General features: G+C 43.8%; 1 protein-coding gene across 14 annotated transcripts in view; it reads left to right on the forward strand.

Annotated features, from left to right (window-relative positions):
* ATP2B3 (ATPase plasma membrane Ca2+ transporting 3) overlaps nucleotides 1–25703 on the forward strand; it is a 495057-nt gene that overhangs the window by 349304 nt on the left and 120050 nt on the right. For all 14 annotated transcript variants that reach the window (XM_068248338.1, XM_068248335.1, XM_068248345.1 and 11 more), the window contains one exon: nucleotides 23063–23227. In XM_068248338.1, the coding sequence (XP_068104439.1) occupies nucleotides 23063–23227 (165 nt within the window). The remainder of the gene's footprint in view (nucleotides 1–23062; nucleotides 23228–25703) is intronic.

Here is a 25703-nt window from a genome sequence, read left to right on the forward strand (position 1 = left end):
CGCCGAGTGTCATTGATGCCAGGTGATAAGCCCTGTCCTGTTACCGCCTATCAGATCTCGCTGCTGAGGACTGTAGTGAAGCGGCACAAGCGCACTTATGCGTGATCTGAGAGGCAGCGAAGGAGGTACATAGGATACAAGGGTGGGCCAGACGGGTGAAAGAGGCGTGTTTTATGGACACAGTGCAATCTATTCTTCCATACCTCTCTGATAAACACTTAACCTCCCTGGCGGTCAATTAAAACCGCCAGGGAGCAGCGCAGCACTATTTTTTTTTTTTTTTTTTTAAATCATGTAGCTAACCTAGCGCTAGCTACATGACAGCCGCTGTGCAGCGGCATCCTCCCATCCTCTTCGATTGCCTCCGGCGATCATGCCCATCCAGAAATCCCGTTCTGAACGGGAATTCCATTATGGCTTCCCCTGTCACCATGGAGACAGGCGGGATGACGTCACCGATGTCATCGAAGTCTTGACGCCAAAGGGAGTCCCGATCCACCCCTCAGTGCTGCCTGGCACTGATTGGCCAGGCAGCTCATGGGGTCTGGGGGGGGGGGGGGGGGCGGCACAGCGCGGCGAGCGGCGGCGAATCGGCGCAGGGCGGCGGCAATCGGGCAGTACACGCAGCTAGCAAAGTGCTAACTGCGTGTACAAAAAAAATTATGCAAATTGGCCCAGCAGGGTGTGAGAAATCCTCCTGCGCGGCATAGCCCGAGACATGTCGGATTTTTCAAAACGACCAGTCGTTTTACGTTTGAATGTCCGGTCATTTGGACGTCAAATCAGGCGTGTGTACGGTCCATCGTTCAGCTGATAAGACTGGATTTGACCAATCTGCCAAGCGTTTCTAAAAATCCGACGTGTGTACGAGCCTTTAGACAAGCAGAGCTGACCAATCCGCTTAGGGAGAGTTGACCGACCCAACCAGTCAATCGCCTATATACTGTTATATACTAGGTACCACATACAGTACAGCACCAGTATCTGTTCATACATAGCACCAGTATATGATGTTTCTTTAATTTTTATTTGGTGTGCGTTGGAAGAGGGGTAGTCTTATACGGCGAGTATATTTCAAACTCTATATTTTAACTGGAAAAGTTGGGGGGTCGTCTTATACACCCAGTCGTCTTATAAGCTGGAATATACGGTAATCATTTTGAATATTTTGTGGCACAAGTAGGTAATCTGGGTTAATGATTTATATTAGGGAGCTATTAGTGTCTGGTGGCCAATGTATTCTTATTTCACTTCCTGTCGTGGTGCCTAGGCATTAGCGGCAGACTCATCCCAAGGCAACCTAAACAGGTCTTCCCTGGAGTCTGATAGCCATCACCTTTGAGCCTCTGCTCCCGCATCAACTTATTACGAAGGGTAGGTGTCATCAGAGGGAGTCATGTAGCTTGGACTAGAAGCCCGAGGACTCATGAAAGTACGAGAGTATTTTAACCTCCTTAGTGGTAACCCTCGAGTCAAGCTTGGGCTGGAAATCCACAGCTCAGTGCGATAACCTCGAGCCTGACTCAGGGTAGCTACCAGGAGGTATATGCAAAGCCAGCGTGCAGCAGGAATTTGTAACCCACCGACGTCCCCCGGTATCCAGATTCTGGCGGCCATTCTTCTTATGGTCCTCAGAGGCTCTCAATTCCTCTGGTGAGATCGCGGTTTGTAACATGTTGACAACCAGCAATCTCACTAAAGGGGTAGAGCACCACCCGGTGGATGGAGGGAGAATTGCAGGGCAGGTAAGTTATAAAATTATATGCAGAGCTGCAACATATCTATCTAGAAGTTTTTTTTTTTTCTGCTTTTAGGGTCTAAAAGCACCGCTAAAAGTAGGGTGATGTGATGGCAAAGGTTACATTATAAGCTCCTCTGAGGACAGTTAGTAAAGTGATGGCAGGGATTAGATTGTAAGCTCCTTGGTGAGTAGCACATTTGGTGAGTTACAGGCAGCTCAGAGATCACTGTAAGTGCCCGTTCACTGCCCCTCCATCCACCAAGTGCCGGATCCAGCTGTTGGCAGCTGCCCACCGCTATGTGCAAACTCTGTGTAGCAGGACAAATGTTCGGCAGGCTAACTGCTGCTGCCCACAGCCCGCCCCTTGCTATCCTGGTGCCCTAGGCCATGGCCTTTGTGGCCTTGCCTGAAATCTGGCATGGCCATACCGGAGTCTTCGTCAGTGCTCCTATAAACTCTGAGGCCCCTCAGTCAGCTTTACTGACCCTCCATCTTGCAGCTTTGCACACCTCCATCCCCCACGCCCACATTCATCCCTGCATGGTGATCGCTCTGTCCAATTTGAATGGAAGACGTAGCACCAATGCTGAGGAAAAGCTGACAAAGCCATGAAATCTATGAGGACACAAAAAAAAAAAAAAAACTGGTATGGCATCTCACATATTTTTGCTCAGTTCAGGTACCCTTTAATCCTATTATGTGATATGGAGCATCTTCAGTAGCTAAAATGTTGTTTTCTGCAATCATTCAACCAGGTGCATAACTAAAAATCATGAGGCCCTTCAACAAAACTTTAATGGTGCCCCCTAAATGCTAACAACCCCTTTCAAGCCTCCCCTTGGTGACCCTCACAGCCTGGGGGGGGGGGCATCTTACAAGGGTCATCTGATCTGGAGTATTGGAGGGATGGTAAGTTAGTAGTTGAGCCCCCCCCCCCCCCACACACACACACACAAACACACGCTTACCTTTGCCCCCTCCCCCCCCCCCCCCCCCCCCCACACACACACACACACAGTTGCAATGGCTTCTCCCCTGTATTTACACCCCTGATTTCAAGACATGTTATGAGCCAGGGCACAGCTTTATTCAAAGTTTGATTGAAATAACCAAAATGGTCACTTTACTTAGCTCATTCTGGAGTCCACCTTTAATGATTTTTCCTGTCATTTTGTACTGGGAAAGTTTCATAAGCTGCACAATTAATAAGCATCTTTTTCTGCCATTACAACCAATAAGGATCCTTGTTTATTTTTCCCAAAGAAGGAAACATGACGTCTGATTGGTTACAACAACAAGGCTATCCCAATTTCCTACAGTTTTGCTAAATCTGCCCCAGTGTGTACTATGTTCACACAGGCGCTTATTGATCAGTCGTTCCCAGAGAAAGAACAGAGCTTTGGCTGTAGTTTTTTTTTTCTTTTTCCTTTTTCTAAATGTTTATTTCTGAACAATGGTTCGATCACAGCATGGAAGCCCTCAGCCAATCAGGCTTCTCATTCTCCCCTGCCCACCTCATAAATGTGGAATGAGGCACAACAGGGTGTGTACTGTTACAGCAATAAGAAATAACAGGGTTTCTATTGTAGGCCTGCATTTATACACCTCAGGTGCGTTGTTTTGGTACAGGCCTGATGGTCGAATAGCAGCCGCCATTGAGCTGCATAATTGTATGACAACAATACAATCCCAGTAGGGCATTCTGGCAGCTTAAAAATGGATATGAGGAATTTAAAATATTCACACTTACCAGTGGAACGTTTGCAATTACAGCCTACAAAAATATTAAAACAGTATTAAAAAGAGTCAGGTTGGACACTTTGACGTAAATTCCTGGTAAAACAAGAATACTGTACCAGTGACAAAATGTTCCAGTGGTAGTGCACTTGTGGAATATTTAAGGCCCCGTTCACACTTGCGTTTTGGCAAGTAAACGGACCGGATCCTGATCGGATCCTGATCGGATCCTGATCGGATCAGGACCTGATCCTGATCAGAACCGTACGGTTCTGATCCGGATCCGATCCGGATCCGGTCCGTTTGTATCAGGCATGCATCAGGCTGCCATCCGGATCCGTGGGCAAAAAATAGTGAAATTTAAATAAAAAAATGTTGGGATCAGCAGAAGGTGCACCTGGTGCACCTGTAGAATCAGGTTCCTCCGCTGTAGGCGTCACCTCCACCTCCGACATTCTGCCAAACAGCTCCAGCACGTCTGTCACCGCTGCTCCACTCCAGACATGCTTGGCCCATGTGTCCCCATCTGAAATGGCCGCTTGGATACGCATAGGAAGTTGGGTAGAACGTCAGGTTTTTGTAGGCAGTGTGTTCTGTGCCTTCCGTTTCCCATTGGTTTCTGTGTTCCGGATGGTGCTGTCAGGCTCAGGTCCAGCTCCGGTCTGGGTGCGTGGGCCGGAGACCCGGACCCAAAAAATAGCGCATGTTGGAAAAGTGTCCGGAGTCCGGATCCGGTCCGGCTCCGTACTGTACGGAACGGACACGTGTGAACGTCCGCATAGACTTTGCATTGCTATGCGGAACGTACGTTCTGTTTGTACAGTATAAGGTCCGGATCAGATCAGGAAAATCCGGACAGGGAACGCTAATGTGAACCGGGCCTAAGGGTCATCTAATAAAATAACTAAAATATTATCAAAAAACCTAAAACGCCTCCTTCCCCAGTAGGGATAGTGCTGTCTAGTTCAGCACTGCCCTGCATTTTCCCTTCACTTCCTGCCCAAGTTTCTGCATCCTGCTTTTAGCCACTGATTTTGTTTTTCAGGAAAAAACAATAAAATATTACTGTTATATTAACGTGACACTGAAGTGGAAAAAAAAACAGGTATACAGCTTTTTTTGCAGAGCATTGCATCGTTCTATCATATTTGCAATTCACAAACCACAATGTATTTTAAACTATGAAACAAAGTAGGGCTAATCATCCTTTAAACTTCCCTGCAGTAAAAAGCTTATCTGAAGCTGCCTGGCTCTGTTTCTTCGATGAATAAGTGCCTCAGAAAACAGCACTGTAGCCGGCGACTAAACTGGTTGAAGACCTCAGAGAAACACTTTTGCATAGCTAAGTGCAGTTTCTTAACTCTTCCTGTATTGGAGTCAATATGAGACTGGTTTCTGTGCTACTAATGGCCTATTTCTTAGCTGTACTACACATACAATACATACTGTATATCATACGTTTATTTTCTCTTCAGATTCCCTTTAAATAAACATAGACAATAAACATTTATCCCTAGGCATATAGACTCATGCCAGCCGCTCCACCATTCTAAGCATCACTGTGAGATGCTGGAGCTCTGGGTATTCAGATGCATCTGGGCTGCCACCTTTGTCTATAAAGGTGCTTTAGCAGCCTGTAATTTTCTCTGTTATGCGTGGGGCGTAATTTATGGTGTAGCCTCGAGGGACTCCAGAAAAAGTTTCAGTTACGATATGGAGCTGAAAGAAAGACTCCAGGTATTTCCATTAACATACAAAAAGGAATAAAAAAGTACAATATTCAGTGTTGTGTGCTTTACTGCTTTTTACATGTATGGCTAATGGGTAAGTGGTCTGGTAGAAGACCTCTGTGCTCATTGACTGGGATTGGGGTGCTTTTCTGATTGGTTCATTATTAGAGCAATGGGCAGTGGGCAAACTGCTTTGGGGGGATGTTTTTCTGGCAACTCTCCACTGCTGACGGGCATATTAGGCGGGTACAGTGGGATGTGAAAGTTTGGGTAACCTTGTTAATCATTATGATTTTCCTGTACAAATTGTTGGTGGTTACAATAAAAAATGTCAGTTAAATATATCATATAGGACACACACACACTGATATTTGAGAAGTGAAATGAACTTTATTGAATTTACAGAAAGTGCACAATAATTGTTTAAATAAAATTAGGCAGGTGCATACATTTGGGCACTGTTGTCATTTTATTGATTCCAAAACCATTAGAACTAATTATTGGAACTCAAATTGGCCCTGTAAGCTCAGTGACCCCTGACCTACATACACAGGTGAATCCAATTATGAGAAAAATATTTAAGGGGGTAAATTGTAAGTTTCTCTCCTCTTTTAATTTTCTCTGAAGAGTAGCAACATGTTGGTCCCAAAACAACTCTCAAATGACCTGATGACAAAGATTGTTCACCGTCATGGTTTAGGGGAAGGATACAGAAAGCTGTCTCAGAGATTTTAGCTGATTGGTTCCACAGTTAGGAACATAATGAGGAAATGGAAGACCACAGGCTCAGTTCAAGTCAACCCACAGACCAGCACCAAAGACCTATAACATCATCTTGCTGCAGATGGAGTCACTGTGCATCATTCAACCATTCGTCACACTTTACACAATGATATGCTGTATGCGAGAGTGATGCAGAGGAATTCTTTTCTCAGTCCACAGCACAAACAGAGTCGCTTGAGGTATGCTAAAGCACATTTGGATAAGCCAGCTTCATTTTGCAATAAGGTGCTGTGGACTGATGAAACTAAAATTGAGTTAATTGGGCATAACGAGGGACATTATGCATGGAGGAAAAAGAACACAGCATTCCAAGAAAAACACCTGCTACCTACAGTAAAATATGGTGGTGGTTCCATCATGCTGTGGGGCTGTGTAACTAGTGCTGGGACTGGGAATCTTGTCAAAGTTGAGGGACGCATGGATTCCACTCAGTATCAGCAGATTCTGGAGACCAATGTCCAGGTATCAGTGACAAAGCTGAAGCTGCGCCGGGGCTGGATCTTTCAACAAGACAATGACCCTAAACACTGCTCAAAATCCACTAAGGCATTCATGCAGAGGAACAAGTACAATGTTTTGGAATGGCCATCTCAGTCCCCAGACCTGAATATAATTAAAAATCTATGGTGTGAGTTAAAGAGAGCTGTTCCTGCTCAGAAGCCATCAAAACTGAATAAACTAGAAATGTTTTGTAAAGAGGAATGGTCCAAAATACCTTCAACCATAATCCAGACTCTCATTGGAACCTACAGGAAGCGTTTAGAGGCTGTAATTTCTTCAAAAGGAGGATCTACTAAATATTAATATAGTTTCTTTTTTGTGGTGCCTAAATTTATGCACCTGCCTAATTTTGTTTAAACAATTATTGCACACTTTCTGTAAACCCAATAAACTTCATTTCTCTTCTCAAATATCACTGTGTGTGTCTCCTGTATGATATATTTAACTGACATTTTTTATCGTAACCACCAACGATTTATTCAGGAAAATCATGACAATTAACTAGGTTGCCCAAACTTTTGCATCCCACTGTAAATAGAGCTGGGGGTACCTGTATGCACACAAGGTCTCTTTCTGCTTGTAACCAACCTCTGTGCCTGAAGGTGGGAGTTACTGCTACAATGTCGGTGTCCCCCCCCATACCAAGTTTTTTTCAAACACTTCCCTCAGACCTGAACATGTTCACTGTGCCAAACTGAGCTGATAGGTTTATTACTGCATCCGATAAATAACACGCAGTGTAGGGCGTTAACTGCACCAGCTAACAAGGTAGGGAAATTTCACATTTGAATAGGGAATCAAGCATCCAGTTAGGTGTGGTAACCAGAGGCAATTTATGCACAGGTTACTGTATCTTTACTGAAAGTTAGCACATCAACCCCTATGTGTACCACTACTGCCATAAGTTTGTGCTTAGATGCGCACTTCTTGGAGCTGCAGATTACTTTCCAGCAATTCAGGATGATTTATTAATGCAGGTGCAAACAAAACCAGAGCAACCAATCAGTTTCCATCTTTTAAAGGAAACAAAGGCTCTAAATGGTGCTCTGGGCACCTGCTACTGTCAGGTTTTTTTTTGCTTTGGCCTCGACTAATCATCCTCGATGTGTTCTTTGAAGACCCACAGGTGCTAGCAGCCCACTTCAACAGTTGATGACCAGGCTGCGTGGACATGTGTCAGCACGGTTAATGGAGTGTTCTTAAAGCAAGAGCGTCACTCTTCCCCTAGGGTAGAGCTGATCAGAGAAATGGGTTAAGTGTGCCTTTATCCAAGACGCAATACAAAGACAATAACAGTTATTTAAACATGAAAGAGAATTGAAGATGAAAAGGCTCTGTGAGTGCTGATATTACTTCAGGGATAGAAGTCAGCCCCTCAATACATCTGAAAATAAGGAACTAGACATTTGCAGACCGTGACAGAACAATGATTGTGATATAGAGAGTGCATCGCAAAGTAGGAAAAGGACAAAAAGTTAAAAAGTTAGAGCGGAACTAAAGTCACATAATGAAAGCAGCCCAGCTAATAGCCAGGACCGTGTAATGTATATTTTAAAGTCTAATCATTTCAAGTGATGTAAGTTTAGTCAGTGGAAACGATGAGCACTTTCAGGTCACTGTGACATCAGTTTGACGCGATGAAGTGGGCTGTATCCAGCAAAACGTGTTGTTATTGAGGTCCAAAAAATTCGGACCTTAGCAGTGGTCTTTTTTTTCCAGGAGGTAAGCCCACTGCTTGTTCTCCTGTTTAAACCAATTTTAATAATGTTATACATTTTTGGCCTCTAACTTGATTATAGCTCAAAGAATGTATGGTAGGCACCAGGAGCTAATGGACTCAGTGTATCCAATTACCAGCACTGTGCCAGGATACACAGATCTTATTGTTCTCATGACATAAACAGGAACAGTGTCACTATAGAGTCACCATAAAGAACATATGAAATCATGGCACTGTAATTTCACTGCTAACAGATTTAGTCATGTTCCGTATGCTGTACAGTGATTGGAGATACTAAAGTGATGAGTCCACAAGGAAAATCGGATTTGATCCACAACATGAAAAAAAGCCATTTGGACCAAACTCTAATGCCAGGATCTGATGTTTACTATTATGGTCAGAGCACAGCGAGCAACTGTATATGTATGGATGCTACTGCAATAGCAGACATTTGTAATTTGCTAAATTTTCCATAGTTTTCACTGTTTGGATGTGACCAATGATAGGCTTGCTCTTGTCACTAAGTAGCAGTTTCTAGCAATAGCCCAGGGACTTGGGATTTCCACTGCTCTGCAACCTTAAAGCGGTATAAAACCCTGACATAATATTCAATAATAACATGTTTTCCTACTTTTTATATGCCATACGGTTATCATATTTGCTTTTGTGCATAAGTATTATTATTCATTTAGAAATTACTAGCCGACCCGCGGCGTAGCATATGCCGCATAAGGGGATAGCGGGCAGGAAGGAGGTATTGGGCACAGCGGCGGGGAGGTGGGTCGGACCCACCTTCCTCACCTGGGTCCCCCATGTGCGCTCCCCCTCCAGCTTAAGCTCAGCAGGACCCCCCTCCCTCACCTGGGTACCCCATGTGCGCTCCCCCTCCAGCTTAAGATCAGCAGAACCCCCCTCCCTCACCTGGGTCCCCCATGTGCGCTCCCCCTGCAGCTAAAGCTCAGCAGGACCCCCCCTCCCTCACCTGGGTCCCCCATGTGCACTCCCCCTCCAGCTTAAGCTCAGCAGCAGCTGCCGCCGCTATTAGTGAAAGGCAGCCGGCAGGGATGACTCACCTCTTCCAGGTTCCAGCATGCGTTCCACTGTCATCACTTCCTGCAATGCCGCCCACTGTATTGTAAGTGGACGGCATTGCAGGAAGTGACGACAGTGGAACGTACGCTGGAACGCGGAAGAGGTGAGTCATCCCCGCCCACTGCCTCTTACTAATAGCGGCGGCTGCTGCTGAACTTAAGCTAGAGGGGGAGTGCAGATGGGGGACCAGGGAGAGGGAGGGGGTTTTCTGACGCTGTGCCCAATACCCCCTTCCTGCCCGCTACCCCCACCAGCTCAGCAGCAAGTCTAGGACCGCCCCTGGGGGCAGAGCGCTACTTCTTCTTGCTTTGACCGGCCCTGGGGGCAGGGAGCTACTTCTTCTTCTTGCTTGAAGGTTGAGGCACTTACTCTATTATATATATAGATACGTTCCCAAAGTACACTTTTTTTGCTCTGAAAGCTGACTTTGCATTTTATTCATAACTGCTTTATTCATCTTTTAACTTAAAGAGAGCCTGAAGCGAATAAAATGTGCCATTTTACCTTGTATTTTGCTTCAGGAGTTTCAGCAAAGGTAAACAGCTGCATCCCCGTCGCAAAACGAGGGCTTTAGACCCCCCAAATCTCCGGGGGGCAATCCTGGCAGCACTTCCTAAAAGAGGCAGAGCTTTCTGCGGTAGCTCTGCCTCTACTGATGTCAATCGCCGCTGATCGCCACCTCTCCCCGCCCCTCTCACTCTTCCTTCACTGAGAGGGGCGGAAAGAGGCGGAGATCCGCACAGTGATTGACATCAGGAGAGGCAGAGCTGCAGTTGAAAGCTCTGCCTCTCAGGGCAGCACAATCCAAAACCAAGATGGGCGTGGATGTTTGCCCAGTGATTTGGGGGGTCTAAACCCCTTGTTTTGCGCCAGGGGCGCGGCGATTTACGTCTGCTTAGACTTCTGAAGCAAAATATAAGGTAAAAAGGCAAATTTTATTTGCTTCAGAGTCTCTTTAAAGGTGGCCATACACTGGTCGATGTGCCATTAGATCGACCAGCTGACAGATCCCTATCTGATCGAATCTGATCAGATAGGGATCGTATGGCTGCCTTTACTGCAAACAGATTGTGAATCGATTTCAGCCTGAAACCGATCACAATCTGTTCAGCTGCTCCTGCCGCCTGTCCCCCCCCCGTATACATTACCTGAGGCTGGCTCCCGGGCGTCTTCTCCGCACTGCACCGCACCGCTGTTCTTGCTCCATCCCGGCGCTTCCTGTGTTACTCCGTGACCAGGAAGTTCAAATAGAGCGCCCTCTATTTCAACTTCCTGGTCACCGGAGTGACACAGGAAGTATAAGCGTACACTGGGACATGCGGAAATGCGGTGCAGCGAGGAGAAGAGGACCCCGGAGCCAGCTTCAGGTAATGTATACATGCTCGGATCGGGCCCGAATCGTACGCCGCAAGCGACGCGCTCCTACCGCCGGGCGATCGAGGGTAATTTCCCGCACGGCGCGATCGACGGTCCGATCCGATTTCGGGAGGGAATCGGATCGGCGGGTGCGTTTAGCGCAAGCGATTGGCAGCAGATCCGATCCCAGGATCGGATCTGCTGTCGAAACGGCCGTGAATCGAGCCAGTGTATGGCCTGCTTAAGCAGAAAAGCTTTCTGATGCTTTCTGATTGTCTCACTGTCTTCAGCAAAACCTGCAGTGTCAAAGAAGGGTTTGTTTACATTCCTCACTTGATACAATTAAACACAAGATAACATTATCTCCAGTTCTGTATAGTCCAGCTTTCCCTGCAGGGGAGTTTCTAAAGGTGGCCATACACTTATAGATTTGCAGCAGATTCGACCATCAGTTAGATTTCTGTCAGATGCCTGTCAAGTGGAATCTGACAGGAATCTATCTGATGTGTGCCACACACTAGGAACAGATTTCCAATAGATTTGAGAATGAAATCTATTGAAAATCTATTGAAAATCGATCTAAATGCATTATTGTACCATTAGATCCAATGGAACTCTATGGGCCATCGATCTGCTGCCAGCAGCAGATCAAACTAGATTTTCCATCCTGTAAGATAGATCAAATCGATCAAAGTCTATCGCAAATCGATCGATTGGCTGATTTGAAAGAATTGATTTCTGATTGTTCGATTCTATAGAATCGACCAGTGTATGGGCCCCTTAAAGAGAGTCTGAAGCGAGAATAGATCTCGCTTCAGACCTCATAGCTAGCAGGGGCATGCGTGCCCCTGCTAAAACGCCGCTATAGCGCGGCTTAACGGGGGTCCCTGTCCCCCCAAACCCCCTCCGTGCAGCGGGGGAGCGCTTCCTGGTTGGGGCAGGGCTAACTTCCTGGTTGGAGGCAGGGCTGCAGCCGTTAGCCCTGCCTCCAGGAAGAAGAATACGAGCGACCATTTTCCGACCAACTTTTGCGGGGGGTGGGTTGGGGGTGAAGGGACCCCCGTTAAGCCGCGGGATAGCGGCGTTTTAGCAGGGGCACACGTGCCCCTGCTATATATAAGACCTGAAGCGAGATTTAGTCTCGCTTCAGTGTCTCTTTAAGGCCTGTGTTTATCCCTTTGAATGCTGTTCTTGTAAAAAAAAAATGCTGGTTGTATATAATATGCTGTAAATAATCTATTAGAGCAAAGAAGAAATGCTGGGTTTCATTCCGCTTTAAGGCTCTAGGGTGCTTATGCAGTTTTGCCTGCCTTTAAACCACACTGGTGTTTCCTGCTGTGGGAATGGTCCCATAGGGATACATTTGTCACAGTGCTTTCCAGATCACAGGCAGAGCCAGATCATCCACGAGGCACCCCTAGGCAACTGCCTAGGGCCTGGAGAGAATCTAGGGGTCTGGTGGATGCCAGGTGATCAACAGTGATGGACAAAAACTGCTAACATTCCTCGTGCCCCATTTCATCTTAATCCTTTTCTGATTGTAGGTGCTGAAACGCTTCTCAAAAGAGCCCGATTGTGAACCAGCCCTTAAAGAGAATTTGTACTCTAAAATTCTTACACTAAAAAGCATACCATTCTATTCATTATGTTCTCCTGGGCCCCTCTGTGCTGTTTCTGCCACTCCCTGCTGCAATCCTGGCATGTAATTGCCAGTTTTAGGCAGTGTTTACAAACAAAAGACATGGCTGCTAACCAGAGTGTTATAGGCTGAGAGGAGAGCTTGGAGAGGGTGTGTAAAACTTCTGCCAATCACAAGCAGTGCTGCACATTCCACACATTCCAGCCTAAGCCCAACAAAGCCAACAGAGGAAAGAAGATAAGATTTATTACAGAGACAGTGCAACTAGAAAATGCTGCAGTATGCCAGAGCACATTAGAACAGGTATAGGAACTTATAGGATAGAAGAAATAAGGCTCAAAATTTTGTTACAGAGTCTCTTTAAAGTTATATCCAGGGGTGTAGCTAGAGATAATGGGGCCCCATAGCAAAACTTTCATGTGGCCCTCAGATGTAGGCACTCTTACGCAATGTCACCTGACCCTACCCTATCGATAGGAGTGAACTGGGCAATATAAATTTCCATGCAATCTACACTGCATATAGTCCATGGGCACTTAGACAAATGCAAAGGTGGAGTAACACAAGAAAGTTAATGGTGAATACATCAAATACCGCCTGGGCCCCCTCTGCTCCAGGGCCCCATAGCAGCTGCTATTGCTGCTATGGCTATTGCTACGCCCTTGGTTATATTACAAGACAAGACAAGACAACATTTATATTGCACTTTTATCCTGGCAGACTCAATGCGCCAGAGCTGCAGCCAGTAGGGCAGGCTCATTCAACAGGAGCAGTGTTAGGGAGTCTAGCCCAAGGACTCCTTACTGAATAGGTGCTGGCTTACTGAACAGGAAGAGCCCAGCTAAGGTATTGTATCTAACCTTTTTCCCTGCTTTATGTTCACTTTAAAATCTGTAGGTAAGCGAGAGCTTAAAAGATTGTAAAGATAGCAACACTAATCCACAAAAAAAGGGCTGCAATAATAAAGTGTTTTCCACACAAAAAAAAAAAACCCACAGTAGAGTACTTTGAAGCACAATAAAAAGTCGAAATGTCAATACTGGTTGAATGCCTGTGAGTTGAGCATTGATATCAAGAACAGCAAAAACTCGGTATACAGAGGCGCCAGAGTAGAGTAAAACGTTTTAAAAACCGCTTAAAAGGAGAGGGGGATGTTAAGGTGGACTCACCTCCCTCTTACAAAAAAAGAAAACTCACTTGAGTCTCAATAAAATAGAATTGTCAAGTAAGCACAGAGGCGCTCAAACTTATTGCTTGACCCACTGAGTTGTGCTCCCATTTTTGCCTGAGGAAGCGGGGTCACGCCCGCGAAACGCATTGCATTTGTGGAGTTGAATAAATTACTTGACAATTCTATTTTATTGAGACTCAAGTGAGTTTTCTTTTTTTGTAAGAGGGAGGTGAGTCCACCTTAACATCCCCCTCTCCTTTTAAGCGGTTTTTTAAAATGTTTTACTCTACTCTGGCGCCTCTGTATACCGAGTTTTTGCTGATCTTCTAGTCCACCCTGGGTGGAGGGGTGCATCCCCATCTACTATCTACAGAGAGCGACTTCTTAACCTGAGTGGGGTCAGGTCCTAATGCTCCCCACCTGCATTTAAAGTGGTTGCCTATTGGTAACCCGTGTTTGTGAGTATATATATATACATAAAATTGTATTGAACTCTTCATTTTACCTGACAATACTGCACCATATTGGGCTCTCGATTCTCTTCTTGTTTTTAAGCACAATTGATATCAAGAAATCTTTCACGTTTCAAGGTCATACACTGACTTCAGGGGTTGGTAAGGCAATTAATCACAAAAAAAAGTCTTATGAAATATGTACAGCGTGTGACTAGAATTCAATACATGTAACAAAGTCATGGAAAAAAAGAGCTACATAAAGAACAGTGTACAGTTTCATGCGCATGACAAAACCAGGCTAACTGTGGGTGAGATGGCACGCAAAAAAATGACCTGTATGCTGGTGTGTGTAATGTGCACTGTTCATTACCCTGATGCTCTACATTAAAGTGGTGTAAAACTCAGCATTTCCTGTTCTAAAAGATTATTTGGGCATAAAATCTACCGCCACAAAAAAGATGTGCAGCAGAATAGCATACAAACAGCACAGCACACAGCACTTTGTTCTTCAGTGGAAAGCCCCTTGCTTCAGTAGAAAGCTTCTGGCTGCCTCCGAAGAGGTGATAACATTAGCTTTTGATTACAATGCTTTGTCAGATACATTTAGTAAACATAAGCAGCAGCTCTGAAACTGAGCTGAGAAGCAGAAAGAGCTGAAAAGTGATCATAACTACATAGATTTTAATATATAAATACACCCGGTATGCAATAAAATGCAATGGCAGCTTTCAGAGCAGATAAACTGCACTTTATGATTATTAGTAGTAGTATTGATTTACATAGCACCAGCATCTTCCTTGGCGCTGTACAACTGCATACAGGGTTTAACAATACAAAATAAACAATCCTACAGTTCATACAAGACAAGAGTGGATAACTGCTAATGCAGTGAACAAATTAACTACATATTTTTATACAGGGGTGGGAGGTATGTACACCCATTACACAGCATTGTGAGACAAAAGTGGAAGAGAGCCCTGGCCAAAAGGCCTTACAAGGAATAGGACAGTAGGTAAAGGGAAACTGTGTATGGGGTGGTAGAAATGGTGGTCAGAGGGCAAAGTGTCCTAGGTAGGAGCGTATGCTAGCCTGAAGAAGTGAGTTTTCAGATTGCGTCTAAAAAGAGTAAGTGTAGGTGAGTGGCAGATGTGTTGAGGGAGGGTGTTCCAGAGGAGGGGAGAGGATCGAGAAAAGTCTTGTAAGCAGGAGTGAGAAGAGGTGACCAGGGAAGAAGACAGAAGGATATTGTTAGCAGATCGGAGATTGCATGTAGGATGGTATCTGGAAATAAGCTGATTTAGATAGGAAGGAGGGAATTTATAATTTGTAAACAAACAATATTACTTCTGTACAGAAGCAAATATGGCAACTGTATGGGTAATAAAAAGTAGGAAAACACATTGTTATTGAATGTTAAAGGGACACTGAAGCAAACTATTTTTGCCAATTTTACCTTATGATTCGCTTCAGTGCTCTTATCACAAGTAATCCGCCGTGTCCCCGCCGCTAAACGAGGGCTGAAGAGCACACAAACCCCTCTGCAAATATCCACGACCAACTTGGTCTTGGATTTTGCTGCGCTGAGGGCCAGAGCTTCCAGCTGTAGCTCTGCCCCTCCTGACGTCAATCGCCGCACGGATCACCGCCTCTCCCCGCCCCTCTCTGTGAAGGAAGAGTGAGAGGGGCGGGGAGAGGCGCCGCGATTGACGTCAGGAGGAGCAGAGCTGAAGCTGAAAGCTCTGCCCCTTCCAGGAAATGCCTGCCGGATTGCCCCCAGGGATTTGGGGGCTCTGCAGCCCTCGTTTAGCGGCGGGGACACGGCGGATTACTTGTGATAAGAGCACTGAAGCAAATCATAAGGTAAAATTGGCAACAATAGTTCGCTTCAGTGTCTTTTTAAGTCACAGTTTTATCCCACTTTACTGAACACAAAAACTGTTTAGCATATTTTCCTGAGATTGCCATTTAATTCACAGGCAATCATCCTTGTTATCATGCATCAATGTCTTGTACAAATTATCTGTGACAAATACTGAAGTATAACTCATTGCCTGTTTTATAAATTAGTGTCACTTTGTGATACAATTATGATACATTCTTTTAGGGCTCTGTTTACCCATTGATTTTAAAATGGTTCTAAAAACATGATCGGTTAGTTAGATGGAGATAGCCTGATGGAGAGAAACTGCATCATAGGAGATTGTAAAAAATATAGATTTTGACCCGAAAATAAACTTATGGGATAATGAATTATATCTGTAGTGCAGCTAAGAAATAGAACATTAGTAGCAAAGAAAAGAGTCTCATATTTTCCATTACAGGAAGAGTTAAAACAAACTTCTCTGAGCTATTCAACCCACTGGGTGGAATACAGTCCTGTTTTCAGAAGCACTTAACCAGCCAAGATACATTGAGAGATAGCTTGAGATAAAGTTTTACTGCAGGAAAGTTCAAAGGGTCATTCTTTCTGCTTTGTTTTATAGTTTAAAAGACAGAGTGTGGGTTTATTAAAAAAAAAGCTATATAACTGAAAATAAAAATATGAGACTCTTTGCTACTAGTGTCCTATTTATTATCCGTACTACACATACAATCCATTATATCATCCTTTTTTGTGCTTCAGGTTGGCTTTAAATGAATGTTGATGTATAACACGTTTTTGGAATCAGCGATTTTGGAATTTATGGCATAGATAGCACTTTTTGTCTTGCATTCCCTGGCTCAAATCTGGGTCAGAAAACTAGAGGCATGAAGGTTTGTATGTTCTTCCAGGGATCCCTTTGGGCAAACATCCCACATCTTCAAAATACTTGATTTGTTCCTAAGCAACATTTTTGTAGAATTGTCTCGCACACACTAAAGTATCAAACCCTTTGTCTTTAAGGGGAGTGCAACAGCTGGAAAAGAGGGATGACGGCCCCTATGCAGTATTCAATAGAAGAAAGAGCTGGCACATCCAAAGTAAATCTTTATTGGTTCCATGTAAAAGCATAAGACCAATGTTTCGAAGCCACGGAGGATCCCTTTATCAAGGCAATGTTTGCTCAGAGGCAAAAATCTGCCTGCTGCTATGCAGAAATTCCTATATAGGAAGTGGGAGTAAATCGCCTCTAGACACCCGCACCAGCGATGTGTAATCCTCTGGGATCATCAGGCTGCTGATCCCAGAGGATTACACATCGCTGGATATTTACTCCCACTTCCTATATAGGAATTACTGCATCGCAGCATACAGATTTTTGCCTCCGAGCAAACATTGCCTTGATAAAGGGGCCCTACGTGACTTGGAAAAGGTTGGCCATATGCTTTTACGTGGAACTAATAAAGATTTACTAAGGATGTGCCAAGTCTTCCTTCTATTGTTCCTAAAACTAGCCTTAGTCTTCCAATGGGGATATCGTTCTATGTCTATGACTATGGTAGAGAGTAGATTGTGAGCTGCTCTGAGGACAGTTAATGACATGACTATGCACTCTGTTGGGCTTCTTTTCTATGTATTTTGTGTCTAAATATGTGTGTATGTTACTAAGCTATTAGTTCTCTTTAGTGTCTCCTTCATTACATGTCTAACAGGCTTCCTCCATCTTGTCTTTTGGTTAATTCTGTACTCTGTGGATGATGTACCTGCTGTGTTACCCTCACCCCTTCCAATGCCCGCATGTTCAGAAGAATAGTTGGAGTCTTGAACGAGCTTTCTCAAACAGGGTTCCTTGAGGACTTTTCCGGGGTTCCCTGGCGTTTTTCCCTCCCGTTTAATGAATTGCAAGGATATGAAGTTGAAGGAAAAAGTTTCTGGAAACCAATAGTAAAAATAAGTATAGCTTTAATAATTGCAAAAAAAAGTAAAAATGGTACAAAAAGACCAATTAATTTTTTTTCAATAGTGATACATATCCATTCATATGCAATAAAGGCCCATTGGAGAGGAAGAAATTGATGCTTTTTAACACTTTATTTTAGGTATGCAACAACGTCGACTTGTTTCAGGTCACAGGGACCCTTCTTCAGGCTATTAAATATTAACAATATTAATCTAAAAATGTAAAATATAAGATATAAACAACGATTGTCATAAAAATGGAATCAAAATAAATAGAGAACCATCACCAGTGATAGACCAGACCCGTGACAGTGGGTGGATGAGAACGTTTCAAAAGTACCTCTTTGGCTCCTCTTTGTCCTCTCCGAGTATTGTATGCTCGCCCAAAATGGTGGTGGGGTGGTGGTATAAAAGAGCACACTATAATAATGGGTACTGTAAAAAGAGGAAGCACTAAATTGGGTCAGAATAATGAAGAGCACACTAATAAAAACTTTAGATTAGGGAGGCAGTATAGCACTATAATAGGGTTAGTATAATAAAGAGTACTATTGAATGGGAGCATTGTAATTGTGGATATGATAATAAGCACTTTGTTATAAAATGTATTTTAAACCACCAGCAAGCAAGAAAATAGTCAAAATAATTTTAATAGTACTTTTTCACCAACTTTGGGTACTTTATTAATTGTAAAATGCTGAAAAGTTAATTAAAACAGAACATGAAAATGATCTCCTAAGAGAAAATATGGGCCACTATCTTGTTTTACTTACGATAGGATGCACTGTAAGGAAGAAACATGGAATAGTGGATAAACGACAAGGCTTTTACAATGAACAGCCATCCCCACTCCCCCCACTAATTTCAGGGTTCCTTGAAATCCAAAAATTATTTGAAGGGTTCCTCCAGGGTCTAAAGCAGACTTTCTCAACCAAGGTTCCCCCTGGAACTCCAGGGTTCCTTAAATACTCTGCAGGGGTTCCTTGCTATTTTCCCCATCGTGGAGGTTGGGGGAAGTACGATAGTGAGCACACTATAATAGGGGGAACTGTACAAATAAGCACTAAATTGGGGGTCAGAATAATAATGAGCACATTAAAAAAAAACATTAGCATTTGTAAAAAAAGGCCACTGCAATAGGGGGTAGTAGCATAAACAGCCACATCAGCTTTTAAAGACCATGCCAGGAGTTCCTTGAGATCCAAAAAGATTTTGCAGTGTTCCTGCAAGGTAAAAAGGTTGAGAAAGGCTGGTCTAAAGGTTAAGAAAGTCTGGTCTAGTCTATGGTGACATTAACAGAAGAAAAAACAAGATGTCCTTGCGCTCCTTTTTCTAAGACTGCAGACAAATACTCTCGTATAGATCTTCCTTACTCCTTAGTTCAATGCCATGTGCAGCTCCACAAATCAGGGCAAAAGACAATTCTAAAAAGGAGGAGATGGAGTGCACAATGGTGCATTACCCAAGGTAAACTTTATTCGCATAAGAATTTTGGTACTCACAAGATGAAGATAAAATCAACGCTTATCAGCGGTAGAGCCACCGCTTAACCTTGCAGACGATTCAGCAGCAACGAGCTGTGGCCAGCAGCGCGATCTCCGGTGGAGTTTGGAGCGCCGTCTCGCTGTAGGTCTCTACAGCTGAGACGGCGCTCCAAACTCCACCGGAGATCGCGCTGCTGGCCACAGCTCGTTGCTGCTGAATCGTCTGCAAGGTTAAGCGGTGGCTCTACCTCTGATAAGCGTTGATTTTATCTTCATCTTGTGAGTACCAAAATTCTTATGCGAATAAAGTTTACCTTGGGTAATGCACCATTGTGCGCTCCATCTCCTCCTTTTTAGTATGGTGGCATTAACCCTGCAAGCCACCTATACACCCTACTAGAGCAGAGAGCTCTGTTACAATTCTGCCTCCCCTGTACATACTTCAGCAGTCCATAGAGCATACCTAATTGGATGACAGTTTGTGTCTATGATGCCAGCTTATACATGGGACAGACTGCACTTCACCCCAGAGGATATGAGACTCAATCCCTTAGGCAACAGCACAATGCTATAGGGACATGATAGCCTCTAGCCATTGTTACTATGGAGGGGATAACCGAGGGAGCAGTGCATAAGGAGTGTCACAGAGGGGGCAGGATGAGTAGGGAGAACAATGCCCTTGGGCAGCACCCAGTCAAATCGATCTGCCAGACTTGCCGAGGGGAGGGCTGTACACACGTCAAATTCTCGACAGAGGCAGTTGTTATCAGTCAAGTTTAATCTATTTTGTGTATGTAACCTTAGAGAGGAAGAAAGGTAGGCTTTTTGAGTTACGGTACTTAAAGAGCACCAAACAAGTAAGGCTAGGTTCACAGAGGTTAGTTGCATGCGTTATAATTAGTGTGAACTGCAATGGAGTCTGGACATATACTTTGATACAAAGCCTGCATGCAGCAAGTTAGGATAATGCAATCAGTTACACAGCAGTACTTTGAACAGGCTCATAGAATTGTATGGGCAGCAAGTTTGCATGCAGAATTATTCTGTGATACAACTGAGCACTGTGAACTACCCCTAAGGGCCTGTTTCCACTACACGTGGATTCTGGATAAAGTCAGAAAAACTGACTCCAATGAATGCCTATGGGAAATCTGCATCAGAAAAATCGCGTTTAGTGGAAACAGGCCCATAGGCATTCATTGAAGTCAGTTTTCTGCATCCAGAATCCACATATAGTGGAAATAGGCCCTAAGAGATGCCTGACTAAACGTAAACCTAATAAGATAACACGCACGCACGCACACACACACACACACAGGCTTCTCTTTGTCCTCAAAATAACCTCAGTTTTTTTTGCATGGATTCTACAGATGTTGGACACATCCCTTTGAGATTCTGCTCCCTGTTGACATTATTGCATTAATCTGGCCTGTAATACAGAGGAGTAAGCACATTATCCTTTCAGTCAATCGGTAGTTAATGGAGTGGACTTTGAGTTCAACCTACTTGCAAGGGAGTCTGGGAAAGCTTGTAGACAAGATTTATGCACCACAATTCCTATGAAAATGATGCCAATTTGAAACTGCACAGAATGTGGAAATGTCCCAGATTTTCACGCAAAGAGACATTGCAAGATTTCAGCCAAATGTCAACGCCATAGTTGTACCTGGTATGAAAAGCCTTACAAACGTTTTCTGTAGTTTGTGGAAAGATTAAAAACAAATATGAAAAGTAAATGGGACCAGTTCATATTAGACCATCGTAACCGTTGAAGAAGTTGTTCTCAAGTTCTGATTTCCACACTACATTGAAGTTGGCTTCAGTAACAGTAGTAGAGGAGAAAATGTAGCGACATACTGTGCGCCAGTGTGTGAGTTGGGCATTGGTGGTGCCAATACTAGTAAAAATATCACTAAATTACATTACCGATATTTTGCTAGAGTCTAACCTTCCCCCATTCTCACACATAGGCTCAACACACACCATACAATCTTGGTTGATCAATCTACCTATTTTCATGTAGTATAAGAGCTTATCTAATTAATCAAATTTTGAATATTTTGAATCTGTTGGCCCTTATACTACATAGATTTGATAGATATGGTGTGTGTTGAGCTGTACTCTTCCCTTCTAGTGCCTAACACTAAGCCCCCCCCCCCCCGACCCACCTAATGCCTAACACTAAGCCCCCCTCCTAATCCCTAAAATTAACCTCTTAGTTAGTGATGCCTAGCTCTAATTCCATCACCAAATTACAGATAATGTACATTGGCGCCTATTAGATCCCTGTGCCAAAATGACCTGATCCAGAGCCGAATCATCCACAAGGCAATCCTAGGCTGTTGCCTAGGGCCTGGAGAGAGTTTAGGGGCCCAGTGAATGCTAGCCCCCACCAAATCTAAAAAATCCAGGTGATCTTCAGTGGTGGCCAAAATCTGATATCTTGCCTAGGGTCTCATATTAATCCATTTCTGAACGGATCTGTGTATAGCCTGCATAGCATTTAGCAGCAAACTACCAGGCCTACTCTCGTGGGAAATAATTTATGACCTTTATCAGTACTCCAATCTATTTATGTGATGTAATAAAGGATGGAATCATGAGAAAAATCCAGCTTCTCCCGGTCTTCACCATTTTGTCCCACCTGGGCTGGAATTTTACATTGGCCATATTAGTGAATGAGGCTACGTACACATGCGAGAATTGTCACCCATCGGGGATCAAGAAACAATACCTTGGGCAACAATTCAGGGAACTATGCTGTACAGACACATTACGAGCCTTGAGGCTGCTGCTATGGAGGGGGGTGGGGGGGTTGTATGATGATTGCTAGATGATGGAGCATCTTTAATCGGTCGGTGGGGCTAGTAAAAGGATTGTGAACGGTGGTGCTCGGGAATTGGGAGTCATTACAAATCAGACGGGACAGATCATTAATGATGCCCAAGCAATATTGAACGGCGGCCGCTGTACACACATAACAATGGTTATCGCATGTGTGTACATAGTTTAAGATGAAGCAGATCTTTGTTGACTTGCTGAGAGTAGAAAGGACAGGCTGAAGAAGATAACATCTGGAGAGGTTACATCAAAGTGAAAGCTTGTACTGACTTTGTAAAAATAGAGGGATTCCGTTGCTGAAAAGTTGAGTTATAGCCTTATGGTGGGCATACACGGGTCGATGGGCCCTTATCAATCGAGCCGCTGATGGCTTGATTGATAATTTCCGATGTGTCCGATCACGCGTCTAATCGATTCCGCGCTCGATACCTGCGGGCGGACAATAGAAGACAAACGAAACGAAGATAAGAAATGCCCGTGGGGACGAGTGAGAATCTATCCGGGCGCCCGCGGGGACGAGCGGGGACGCGGCAGGAGTCGATCCGGCGGCTAATCAAGCCGCCGGGTCGACTCGTGTATGCCCAGTATTACAGCCATCAGTCAGGCCTTTTCTATAATTTCATAGCTGACATTTTTTCAGGAAAGGCTGGATTGTGTTTGGTTTCTTTGGATAAATGGGGTAGGAGGCATTGATGTATTGAGAATATATCGAATCTTGAACAAGATGCCATCTGACTCAACACAGGTGCCTAATACACAAATCCTTCAGGTTACAGTATGCTAACTAGGCAGTGGACAATCCTCATGGATCATTGGTTGAAGGGCCAGTCTAGGTCCCACTCATTTCCATGTCTTCGGGTCTTGAATTAGCATTCTCATAAACTCGTCCTTGTTGCCAAAGCCCTTATTTAGAATGTGGACATCTTTGGCATTTACTACACTGTTCTCTGGTCTTGTTCTCTAAAATAACCCTCTTTGTGGTTCCTCTTCAGCTAAAAAGCAGGATGGAGCGGTTGCCATGGAAATGCAGCCGCTGAAGAGCGCAGAAGGTGGAGAGATGGAGGAGCGAGAGAAGAAGAAGGCCAGCGTCCCCAAAAAGGAGAAGTCTGTGTTGCAGGGGAAGCTCACCAAGCTGGCGGTACAAATAGGAAAAGCAGGTAAAAAATAGCCACTAATGTGTCTATCATCACTTATGTTATATGTAAAGTTCACATTTATATATGTGTGTCAGGTCTTTAAGGCATGATCTCCATAGTGTAGAGATCATCAATTGGATGCTAATATTTCTGACTTCAGCTTGGAGCTGAACCAATCAAATGCACTTCCTGCTTATCTGATTGGTCCAATTCCATGCTGCATACAGTGTGCATTTAACTTTGCATTCAAAGCAGAAAAAATAGCATCTCATTGACCATCTCCATTATGGAGAAATCGAAGACTATTTTTTGTTCTTGATTAATGAGACGCTACATATCTAAAGTTATGCAAATTCTGTTGCAAATTGCATGCAGCTTTGATTTGGGCCAGGTAAATGCAGGTGTTGCTGAGGATTGGACCATTTACAAGCAGGATGGAAGTTGCATTGACTTGGAAATGTAGCATCTTGTTGAGTATCTAGTGATGCGATCAAAAGCACAGATGCAATAAACACTACATATACGCATTGCAAACTGGTGATAGGGTCCTTCTTGACAACAGATGAGGTTTCCAGCAAACCTTGTTTCAGATTTGCGTGAGGTGGTGCTCCCAGGATCCTCTTGGCATTGTAAATGGCGGCAGTACTTGTCTGTGGAAAGCATTAGGGCTGGGACAAGCGTGGATCACTATCACAATTGCAGAGTACGTTTGGTAGCAATTTTTGCTGTGTTTTTCGGACCGCCTTCTGTCATTTTTTTAAGCAATTTTGAATTTAATGTAAGTGATTTGTATAGCGATTGCGATTAAGATTTTTTTTTTTTTTTTGCGATTTCGGATTTTTTATAGGTTTAGTCATTCCCTGTGCCTCCAACACAAGAGATTACGACCAGCACCAATGCAGAAGCAAAAATGAAAAAAAGTTAAAAAAAAAGTGTGCCTTGACCAGTCCATAGAGGCATCTGGAGGAGTCCAAAGAACCTGCCAGAAAAATACAGATCCCCGGTGCCCCATATAGTGTAGTAGTTAGTTACCTATGTGGAGAAATGGATGTGTAGGAATAATATTCACAAGTGTGGGTTGTACAACTAGCAACCACAGAATTGAAGGCAGAAAAGCAGGACCCACCCTCAGTCGGGTTATTTGGTCTTCTTGTGGTCTCTTATGATTGGTCACGCTCTAAAAAATGTCTACTAAAAGTTCTCAGGAACTCAAGTATACAAAACCCTTGCCCAGTTAAACTGGAGAGGTAAGAGTAATATGGGATCAATGTACGTAGTGGAAGATGGCAACAATTATTAATGAAATATGCTTGCCTCAAATGAAGATAGCAACTAGCCTGAGGTAATTTTTTTTTATTATTATTAAACACTAACCAGATCTGGTTATTGTTTAAACAAAAAAATAAAAAAATAGTTTTACCTCAGGCTAGTTACTTTCTTCATTTGAGGTAAGGATTACCATTCCCTATGGGGAACTTTCACCTGAATTCCTGTTGCATGTCTGGGGCAGGAAGTTGCTAGAAGTCTCACAGACAGCAATAAAACCCTGCTTTTGGCTAACAGAAATTAGGGTAAATTTATATTAGGTGTAAGGACTTCACAGAGATATGTCTGAAGTCACCAGGTTGTCTTTTTGATATACAAGGTAAACTGGTATACTGTAAGCAAAGACACTTTCTATCTGTGGCTTTCTCTCACAGGCCATTAATGAACCTGCTATATGAAAGAACCTGTGCTATTGGTAGCTCCGAGCAATACGTTTATTTCTATTTGCTTGTGGTACATGAGGAACACTTTGAGGTCCACAGCACTAGCCCGTCAGACCTGTCTGCTAAATGCTCTGTAGTCTAATGCCATTCTCTTCCTGAAGAAAACCAATGCTGTGTCCTCTGATTTAATATGACTAACATGCTTTTCTCTCCGAAGTAAAAATTCTGGTAGTTTCTGGACACCTATTTGTGTTGTAGAAAACATTTCTTTAATTACTACCACAAGTGACTTTGTCAATCCAAATAAAGTGAAAAGGGATGGTAGTTCGATGGGGCGTGGTTCGGCAGCGGAGAACTTCCATCCCAAAATGCCCGGCATGACCTCTCACCTGAGCTGGAAAACAGGAATGGAGTTCGCTACAATGGCCTCATTCATGAACACGTATTTCTGCTCTGGCACGTTGCTTCGGGATCTCTATGGCCAGCTGACTTAAGATCAGAGGTAATTCTAGGCATTATGAGATGGAAGTTCTCTGCTAACGATCCATGCCACAGTGAACTACCATCCCTGAAAGTGAAAGAAAGTCCCAGATGTTTAGATGTACAGATTATTCTCTAATTCCATCAAAAAAAGCATCCAGTCTAAATGAAACTTCCCTTATGCATGAGGGTGAAGGGGGTGCATACTCTTTAAAATGTTCGCTTAAAGAAGTTATATTAACAATCTGTGTGAATGACACATGATGTTTAAGGCCCCCCGTCTCTATTTAGGGATGATTTCAGTTTGA

The sequence above is a fragment of the Hyperolius riggenbachi genome, chromosome 8 (genome assembly GCF_040937935.1).
Source record: "Hyperolius riggenbachi isolate aHypRig1 chromosome 8, aHypRig1.pri, whole genome shotgun sequence".
NCBI classification, from domain to species: domain Eukaryota; kingdom Metazoa; phylum Chordata; class Amphibia; order Anura; family Hyperoliidae; genus Hyperolius; species Hyperolius riggenbachi.